Source organism: Tupaia chinensis, unplaced genomic scaffold (assembly GCF_000334495.1).
Source record: "Tupaia chinensis unplaced genomic scaffold, TupChi_1.0 Scaffold143996_1, whole genome shotgun sequence".
Lineage (NCBI taxonomy): Eukaryota > Metazoa > Chordata > Mammalia > Scandentia > Tupaiidae > Tupaia > Tupaia belangeri.
The window spans coordinates 3,564,392-3,574,924 of NW_006203847.1; the positions used below are offsets into that span (position 1 = coordinate 3,564,392).

A 10,533-nucleotide genomic window follows, 5' to 3' on the forward strand; every position below is an offset into this window, starting at 1 on the left:
CAGTAATCAAGCCCACCTGAATGACATGAATCTTTATGAAATAGCCTCACCTGCTGATCAGGAACTCTACCAGTTCACCGTCAATGGAACTCACCTGCACACCCTGAACTTGATCACAAGAGACTATGTGTATAACTTCACCTATAACGCCGAAGGTGACCTGGGTGCAATTACCAGCAGCAATGGCAATTCAGTGCACATTCGCCGTGATGCAGGTGGGATGCCCCTCTGGCTTGTGGTGCCTGGAGGGCAGGTATACTGGCTGACCATAAGCAGCAATGGAGTCCTGAAAAGAGTGTCAGCCCAAGGCTATAATCTGGCCTTGATGACTTATCCAGGAAACACGGGCCTTCTGGCAACCAAAAGTAATGAAAATGGATGGACAACTGTTTATGAGTAAGTTTCTAATTCCTACCATAGACTTTGTTACATTTTCATTTGAATATGCAAAGCCAGACCTATAGCCTAGTGGTTAAGGGAGCCAGATTCTACCTAGCCTACTACAGTTTGCATCCTGGCTCTGGCAGCTTGAAAAATATGCTGGGCACTTATGTGTACATGCTCCAAACCCCAACAGGATGGAGAAATGGAGGATAGGATTATTGCAGCATGTGACTATGCCCCACTGGGGGTTCTTTTTCCCTCCGCTCTCTCTTTCTCTGGCAAGTGCACACGCCCTCTGACAATTAAAAAAAAAAAAAAAAAAACAGAAATTGTACTGAAATGGTAAAGATATCTAAGTAATTGCTGGATGTTGCATGTTATTTTCTCCTAACAACTGAAACTTAAAAAAATAAATGAAAAGCCAAGAAAACATTTTACCCAACTCCTAGGGCTTACACACATTTTTCCAGAGTGGGTTTCAGAGCCTAATAATAAAAGCATAGACTGAAGGAAAGAGAATCAAGTATGGAACTGCAGGAAATAGTGCTGAGGTAGAATTCCATGTACTTAAGTATACAAGGGAAGACAAGGTAAAATTTCACCTAAATGAACAAAGCTAGGGACTAGCTCTAAAGCAGCAAGGAAGCAGTGTGATCAACAAGTATTTATTGATCCCTGTGGGGTTTAATGAATGAATAAATGAATGTGTACCTGGCCCAGCCCAAATCAGTATAAGCTGCTATAGGAATTAAGAGACAAGTTAGATTATAAGAAGTGGTCACTGGAAATCAATTGTACAATCATGTGGAGGCAAATGTTGAAAAGGAGAGATACTCCATTCCATTGGCTGCTTCTCTGAAATGGAGAACCAAATGCTCTTTAGCAGACTTGGGCTTCCTCAGTGTCTCTACACAGTTCAAAGAATCCAGCACATCTAGCTAGGCATTTACAGACTGGATCTGTGATAACTCTGTTTAACTGGGAACTAACACAAAGTGTGTCTGACAGTAAGCTACTAGAAAGTGTCATGACACGGAAATAGAGGCCATTGTCCTTGCCTTTTAAAGTATGGACAACCTTGTTTGCAAGTCAGCCCATTTAGAAAGCTGGTCTGTCAGCACTCAGGAAGCTTTTTCCCCACAAAGGGAATTGCTGAAATTTTAACCAGTATATAACCATATCTTGAGTGAGGATAATCCATGGAATCTGAACCCAGAGTCTGGAATGGTATTAAAGTTGAAGAATGAGAAGTGGCGATGTTAAGTATCAGGGATTCCAAGTGTGACTATTTCATGAGGATGCAGAGAATATGAAGAGATAATGTCCAGTCCTACGAAGGCCTCCTGAGGAAAGGAACAAAACAATTCATCTTCAAGTTTTGGATCATTTCCCAAAGAAATGCCATTTATACAAAAGAGCTGTTCAGCTATTTTAGTTTCACTTAGAAAAATGTATTCAGCTGCTTCTGTTTCAAGTCTTCCTCTATTTATTGAAAAATGTCTCTAACGTCTTTAAGTTTATTTATTCATTTTCTTCATAGACAGAGAACGAGGGAGAGAGAGGCATCCCCAACAGGGTCTCCATGGTGTGATCATCCTCTTGGCTTCAGACAGCCAGGATTGTGGGCACATGCATGTGCCCAGTATGTACATAGAGACCTGAGAATGTGAACCCAGAACCTTCCCATATGACCTCAGCATCACAGAACATTGTGTTATCATTGTGCCACCACCACTGGTCTCTCTTATATCTTGATTAGAATAATACAAGTGTGGCCAGCAGATGGCATAGTAGCTAAGGCACTGGACTACCATATGGCCATTCACGGTTCAATTCCCAGATCTAGTGACTTGAAATCATGCTGACTCTGTGTGCATGAATGCCCAAAATCCCAGGAGGAGAATGGAGGAGAAGGGATCATGGTGTGGCCATCCCTCTTGCGGGGATGACTTCTCAGTGTCCCTCTCTCTGTCCCTCTGACAAGGACACCTGCCCTATGGCAAAAAAAAAAAAAAAAGGAAAGAAAGAATAATACAGGCTACTTTTCACTAAGCATTTATTAAATGCCAAGTACTACACTAGACAGCTTATATACATTCATTATCTTATTTGATCCTATAATAATAATATGAGACAAGTGCTCCTAGTTTTATGAATTAACAAACTGAAGCACAGAATGTTTAACTTGTCCCAATTCACACAGATGTCAAAGATTCAAACCCCAGTAGTCTTACTCAAGAATCTATATTTTCAAATATACTACCCTTAGGAAAGATAAAGTTTCTAATGAGAAACCTTGACATCGTATTTTTGTTTTGTTTTTTGTGTTTTTTTTGTTTCATTTTTTTGGTTTTGGTTTCCTTTTGTTTTCTTTTGTTTGGAGAGGTTTTTGCTATAGGGTGTGTGCACTCGCCAGAAAGACAGAGAGAGACAGAGAGACAGAAAGCGAGAAATCACCCCTCGGGGGGATGGCCACGCCACAATCCCTTTTCCTCCATTCTTCTCTCAGGATCTTGGGCACGCATGCACATGTGTCCAGTGTGAGTTTAAACCACTGGGTCCAGGACTCAAACCACAGTCAACTACATGGGAGTCCAGCGACGTAGCCATTATGCCATCTGCTGGTCCCCTGGCATTGTTTTTGTATGCTGTATGCCAGATCACACAATAGCTGGAATTAAGCAGTTTTGAAGGCTAATGGTTAAATTCAGTCCCCAACAAGAAATGGCTGAAGTATTCATTAGTTTTCAAAATATCCAATTCAGTCATTCATTTACTTTTTCAACAAGTGTTTACTGAGTACCTACTATGTGCCAGACAGCGTTCTAGGTGCTGGAGAAACAACCATGAATGGAACTGACAAAAGTCTCTACCTTCATGGAACTTAAATTGTACTGTAAGAAGACAAAAAAGATGTATAGAGTTTTGGGTAGTCATAAATTCAGTGGAGAAAAATATAGTAAGAGATATTGGTGTGTGAGGCAGACAAGGTTTCTATTTTTGAGTATGTGGACAGGGAAGGCTTCACTGATAAGGTGACATCTAAGCAAAGATTGATAGGAGGTGAAAGAGTAAGCCCTGTGATTATCTGGTGTGTGTGTGTGGTGGGGGAGGAGTCCAGGTGGAAGAAACAGCAAGTGCAAAAACCCTGCAGCAGGAGCAAGCCTGACATGTTCAAGGAATAGTAAGGCAGCCATCATGACTAGAATGGATTAAGAGTGGTGGGGAGATGAAATCAATTGAGTGGTGAGAGCTTCTTCAGGTAGGGCCTTGTAGGCCACTATAGACACTTTGACTTTTATCCTGAATAAGTGGTAGAGCCATTGGAGAGTTTTGAACAACAAAGTGACATAATCTTACATTTCTTTTTTTTTTTTTGAGAGGTTTTTTTCGCTATAGGGCATGTGCGCTCGCCAGACAGAGAAAGAGAGACATAGAGACAGAAAGCAAGAAATCACCCCCAAGGGTAGATGGTCACGCTGCAATCCCGGGATCTTGGGCACGCACGCACACGCGCCCAGCATGAGTTTTAAGCCACCAGGTCCGGGACGCGAACTGTGGTCGACTACGTGGGAGTCCAGCAACATAGCCATTATGCTAACTGCTGGTTCCCAATCTTACATTTCTTAAAAGAAAATAAAAATCACTCTCTAATGAAAATAGACTGTTTTATGGAAGCAGGAGAACCTAACTGAGAAGTGAAGGGAGACTACTGCAAACCCAGGCAAAAGAAAATGAATTTGGACTAGGAAGTAGGGTCAGTAATAAGTGATAAAATTCTGAATTCATTATAACAGTAGAGCTAACAGGACTTACTACTGATAGATTGGATGTGGATGTCAAAGAGGGGTACAAAATAATTCCAAAGTTTTTCACCTGAGCAAATGAATGTTGCCATTTCCACTATGTAAGAAGTACATTATATTGGAGGGTTGTAGGATAGGAGATTAGAAATTCACCTTTGGACCTGATCAGTTTAGTTAGACATCTAGGTGGAAGGTAATTGATTTAATGTGTCTGTAATTAAGGTCAGAGGCTAGACAGTGAAATTTGGGGTCTACCAGTGTTTAGTTTATACTTAAAACCAGGAGATAGGATGAGATTCTCATGAAAGTGAGTGTAGAAAAGAAATAAAAAAGATCTGAAGATTAACCCTGAAGCATTCCCAACATTTAGAGGTGAGGATATGAAGAGAAACCATCAAAAGAGATTAAGAAGGAAAGGCCAGTGAAGTAAGAAAAAGACTAGGAGAATAGGTTATTTTGCAAAAAATACTTAATACTAGCTACTTCATAAAGAGCAGAAATGGATTTCTCACAGTTCTGGAGGCCAGGAAGTTCAATGTAAAGGCACACCTGTGGGGTTGATGTCAGGTGAGGGCTGTCATTTGCTTCCAAGATGGACTCTCTTGCTGAATCCTCACATGGAAGGGGGAAGGGCAAAAATGGATCTAGTTAGTTCTCTCCAGCTCTTTCGTAAAGTTGTTAATCCCAGTCTGAAGGCAGGGCCCTCATGACCTAATCACCAACTAAAAGTTGCACCTCTTAATACTATCACAGTGATAAGTTTCAATATATAAATTTGGTAGGAAACATTCAGTCCATAGCACCAAGTAAAATACAGGATTCAAAGAGGATCCTTTGTATTCCCCTGGCAAAGGAAGAAGTGATCAGCTGTATCAAAGACTCCTAATAAGTGAAATAAGCAGAGGTCTGAAAATTGACTATTTGATTTATTAATAGCACTGTAGAGACCATTGTTTACCTTGAGAAAAGTAGGAACTATGGTGCAGTGGGGGACCAAAGCCTGAGTAGATCAGGTTTCAGGAGAATGAATACACAAATATTCATTGCAGCATTGTCCTTAAAAGCCAAAAAGTATAAAGAACTCGGGAACCAGCAGTTAGCATAATGGCTATGTGGCTGGATTCCCACGTAGTCGACTGCGGTTCGCGTCCCGGACCCAGAGGCTTAAAACTCACGCCGGGCACATGTGCATGCGCACCCAAGGTCCCGAGAGGAGAATGGAGGAGAAGGGATTGCGGCGTGACCATCCCCCCTGCGGGGTGATTTCTCGCTTTCTGTCTCTATGTCTCTCTCTGTCTGGCGAGCACACGCGCCCTATAGCGAAAATCTCTCCAAAAAAAAAAAAAAAAAAAAAGAACTCAAGGGTCCATCAAGTGATGAATGGACAACAAAATATAGTATATCCATACAATGACACATCATTCACCCATGTAAATAAATGAAGTTTTGATACATTATATAACATGGATAAACCTCAGAAAACTCATGTTAAGTGAAAGATGCCGGACACAAAAGGGCAAATATTATGATTCCATTTACATGAAATGCCCAGGAAAGGCAAATTCGTAAAGACAGAAAACAGATTGGTAGGTGCCAAGAGCTGAGGAGAGGAGTGAGTGGAGAGTAAGTGTTAATGAGTATATGGTTTATTTTTGGCGTGATGGAAGTATTCTCAAAGTGGTGGTGATGGTTGCACAACATTATGAATGTGCTGAAAGTCACAGAATTATAAGTTTAAAATGGTGACTTTTATGATATGTGAATTAAATCTCCATAACAGTAAGAAGAAAGCAACTGAAAGGAGAGAGATAGGAGACAGTGACCAAAGAACTCTCTTGAGTAGCTTTGCTGTAAAAAGGAACAAAGAAATTGGGGGTGGAGGAGAAATGGAGTAATAGGGTTTTTTTGCTTGTTTGTTTTTTAAGGTTTAGCCATAAGGTGTGTGCACTTGCCAAAGAGAGACACAGAGAGATAGACAGTGAGAGGGAAAGTTAGAAATCACCCTTCAGGAGGAATGACTGTACCACAATCCCTTCTCCTCCATTCTCCTCCTGGGGTTTTAGTCACGCACACACATGCCCAGCATGATTTTGAAGCCACTGGGTCCAGAACTTGAACTGCAATCAGGCATGTGGGAGTCTTGCGCCTTAACCACCACACCACAGGCTGGCCCCTGGATTCATTTTGTTTTGTTTTGTTTTGTTAATGAGTAAATAATGGTGTATGTGTATACTGATGACAATGATCCAATGCAGAGGGGAGAACTGATAATGCCAGATAGAGAATTTGTTGTCAGATCAGTTTGTGTGCCTGTTTTCCACTGGCAGCATGTTAATACAAGCACTCTGTGTAAGCAGGATTCTCACAGTGAGTGGAGCCCAAGCCTGTTACCAGCAGTGACCTGCCCAGCAGTGATTCAAAATATATAGTGATGAACACATTGTTGAATAACTAATCTTGAGCCACGAAGAGATGAGAAATGCAGACATCCACATGGGGATAATCATGAAATTTTAGGGCCATCAAGAGACATTAGAAGTCATTTTATAAATGAAGAGACTGAGATCCGGAACAGGACAGTAGCTTGTCCACTCACATGACTAGGTGACTAACCTAGAGCAAGGTATTCAAGCTTCTATTCCAGTGTCCTTTTCATGTCAACTGCAGTGCCTTCCAGAAAAAAAGACACATATTTGGAATTATAAGGGTTACCGTGCAGAGTCTGCAGGGCTGTATTTTCCTGTCAGTAGCTGGAAAAGAGGAATATGGTAGCACTATGAGATTAAAAGGGAGGCCAAAAATCCATTTGTTCCTTCTCCCAGCAGAATTATGGTGCTAAACAGCAGTCCCTAACAAAGTACAATCTCTGTCACTTCTTGTCTGTACAAAAGGTTCATGGTAGGGAAAAAGATAGTATGAAAAAAATGCATGCATTTTTTTGTACCAAAATAAACTCATAATTTAATTTTTTCAATGAACTTATGGAAATCTCCTTGTACAGGAACTTCCCAATCTTCATAGTGTGAACTATTCTTCTTTCAATCTTCTCTGTACAAATTCTGACTTATTTCACTTATCCTCCAACTCTTTAGCTAGTTCTGAGAACTCTTTCAAGTTTTCCTTGTCCTTCTGAAGTTGGGGGACATAGAATTGGATCTACTATTCTAGCTGAGGTCAGAGCACTGCTAAGTAGGAGGTTGCCACACAACTGATACTAGGCCCTCCTAAAATAACTTGAATATTTCTCTGAGATGAGAAGGAGGCTTCTTTCTGTGGCGTAAGGGAACAAATTGTTAGCCAATGTACAAATAGAAACTCTGTTCTGAGGGCCAGCCAGATCTCACACAGACAACTGTGTAATTCAAATTCCGGACTCTGTGGCTTGAGAAACATGCCAGGTGCGTGTGCATGTGTGCCTGAAACTCCAAAAGGATGGAGAACTGGAAGAGAAGGAATTGTGGTATGCCATCCTCCATGGGGTGTGCTTTGTTGCTCTCTCTCCCACTGTCTCTCTCTCGCTCTCACTCTTGCTCTTGCTCTGTGTCTGTCTGGCAAGCATACATGCCCTCTGGCAAATTTTTTTTTTAAAGAAATCCTGTTCCAAGATGAGAGTTGAGAGAGACAAACAGAAGCAAAATTTGGCAGGATGGAGATCTACTCTGTAGAGGAAGCCAAGCCATTAATCTATTAAACTTTCGATTACCTGCAGTTATCAAGAGGAGAAATGACACAGATGACCTTGAAGAGTGGATAATCCAAATAGGATTTTAAAATGCACCTTGCACAGTGGTAGTATGTAGGCTTTTATTGTGTAGTGTGATGTTTTTAAAATAGGTCATTGATTTTCATAATTCTGTCTGACTTGGACCAGGATCAAAATTACACACCCCAAGTATTAATACTTGATGCTTTACTGCCCATAAGTGTCCTGTCAGGGCAAAAAGCTGACCACAGATAAATGACTGAAAAGGAGGTGATTGTCAAGGCAGGAATACCAGCAGAATGAGGCAGGCATTTTTGCCTTAGGGGCTGGTGGTCTCCTAATAATAATAACCCTACCACCACTGAGATTCAAAAGAGAAGCCCAGCAGCCCACAGAGCAAGCAAGCCTTCTTTCCCCCATGAGATTGCAAGACCAGCCAGGATGCCCTTGTTTGTTTCCCTGGCATTTCCCAGGCAAAGGCTTCAGCAATATTAAACCGCAAAGGCCCTAGACTAAGGCCAATGCATCAGTTGTGTCACTATTGCCTGTCTTGGCTGAGTTGACAGTCCGTCAGGCTCCTTGCCCTTTGTGGAGAGTCTACCCACTTGAAGGAGGGGCATTTACATGATCTCTTAGCCACGGTCTTCAGCATTTTTTTGTTCCCAGACTTTGTTAGCACATCCCCTCTCCACATCAAGCACACACACACACACACACACACGCACACTCACGCACACACTCACATGTACACACACGACCCACTGAGAAGTAGGAAAACCCTTCATAATCTCTCTGGGTACCTTCTAGGCTGTTATGCAAATACTCAATTTTATCAAGGATGGTTAATAAGGGATTCCCCCTTCTCCCTAATAAGATTAGAAGGGGTTTGGGGAGGGCAAGGTAAACAAGCTATGTCACTGGGTGAGATATTTGCCTGGGGATAGGATGTGATTCACATACAAAAATGTTCATGTAGTGCTAAGTCAATCCAAACACATGAAATGTTTCCAGTACCTTCTAGAATCTTAGAGTAGGAAGGGAGCTAAGGCACCTTAAGGGATAGCCGTGTGCCTCCCAGCAGGCAAATGGTTTCAGTTAAACAAGAGCATAGAATTGTTGACTGTTTCTTCAAGTCTCCAGAGATAAAGACTTATTTTTTCAGTCACGTCTTTTTGTGGTTTATGTCCCACTCTAAGGATCAAGAGTGGGACAAACAAAATTGTCATAGGCAATGCTGGGAAGAACTGAAATAAAGACAGGGAACAATCAGTAACAGAGGCTGCTGGCAGAAAAAGCTTTCAGAGACTGGCAGGGATGCTCAGTGCACTGCCTGGCACACCTGTGTAACTGAGTGGGGCCTCCCAACACCACTGTGGATAGTTCTGCTTTTTTGACAAGGGATCTTCAAAATGTTTGTGGCAAATGTATATTATGAAAAATATGCATGGATTTCAAGAACTTTTCACACCAAAATAAACTTGTATTTTAATTCCATCTTTCTACAAACATTTGGAAGTCCCCTTGTATAACCATACTGGCTTTCATATGTACCCCATCCTTTCCAGTCCCGCTGGCAGCGCCCTGTTTATGCTCATTTTATGCTCATTCGACAAGTACATGTAGTGAGATTCTACTCTGTGCCAGGTACTGAGAATACGAAGATGAATGAGACACTGATTCCTCCTGCTAAAGATGTGAGAGCTTATGGTGTAGCCAGGAAGACAAGTCCCAAGACAAATCACAGTACATTTAATAAAGGCAAGAGGTTACCGTCTTCTCTCACATCAACTGGAACTACAGTTCCCTCCCTGCTCCATGTCTCCTCTTCAAAGATTCATTGCCACCAAACTACAGCTACGGTCATCCTGTTTTCCCCCTGAAAACTGTTCCATGCCTCTCTATTGCCTGCTGACTACATGCTTATCTCCAGAGTCTGATACTCCAATTCCCCATGGTCTGGTCCCAGCATGCCTCTCTAGGCGTTATCTCCCTCTGCCCTTCTAGAGGAACCTAGGGTTCAAGCCATACTGTTTCCCCTAATAGACACCCATCTACCTGTGTGCTTTCTTCATGCCATGGCCTCTCTTTGGAATGCCTTCATTCCTTCCCCACCCCAATCTCTACTTACTTTCCATGATTCAATCACCACCTCTTCCTGTACTTCCCCCTCTTCTTCTGTTCAGCCCAGCTGAGAATGAACTCTACCTCTTCTGAGCTTCTACAGCTCCTTCTTTACATAACTCTTTGACCATTTTCTGGCATTAGAGTTATTTGTGTGCATATATTATCTGTCCTACTAGACTCTGAATTTCATTCAGCACTATATCCCCAGTACCTAGCACAAGGCTCTGATATTTATTGAATGAAGGACAAATGAAGATAGAAGGGCATTATGGACTCAGAACTGAATCACAGAAAGCCAAATGAAGTTATTGAAGTGAGGAAAGGGGAATCCAACCTTTCCTAAAGAATCTTTATTAGCTTGGTCAGTTTTCTGACATGAAAGTGTAAAGACGATCTGACTCACTCATATTTCCTTTAAGAAATAGGTTATGAATTTTCCTTCTATAACCTGCAGTATTTTTCTAAAAGCAAAAATGGAGGAGCTTCTACTTTCTACTCTGAATAGTTTAGCCCTGG

The 10,533-nt window shown here is 41.7% G+C and overlaps 1 protein-coding gene across 1 annotated transcript in view; it reads left to right on the plus strand.

Moving 5' to 3' along the window:
- The window catches only part of TENM1 (teneurin transmembrane protein 1), a 659,425-nt gene that overhangs the window by 613,148 nt on the left and 35,744 nt on the right, over positions 1 to 10,533 (plus strand). Inside the window, 1 exon segment of the mRNA XM_027767184.1 lies at positions 1 to 396. This exon segment is cut by the window's left edge and continues 20 nt beyond it. Coding sequence (XP_027622985.1) covers positions 1 to 396 — 396 coding nt within the window.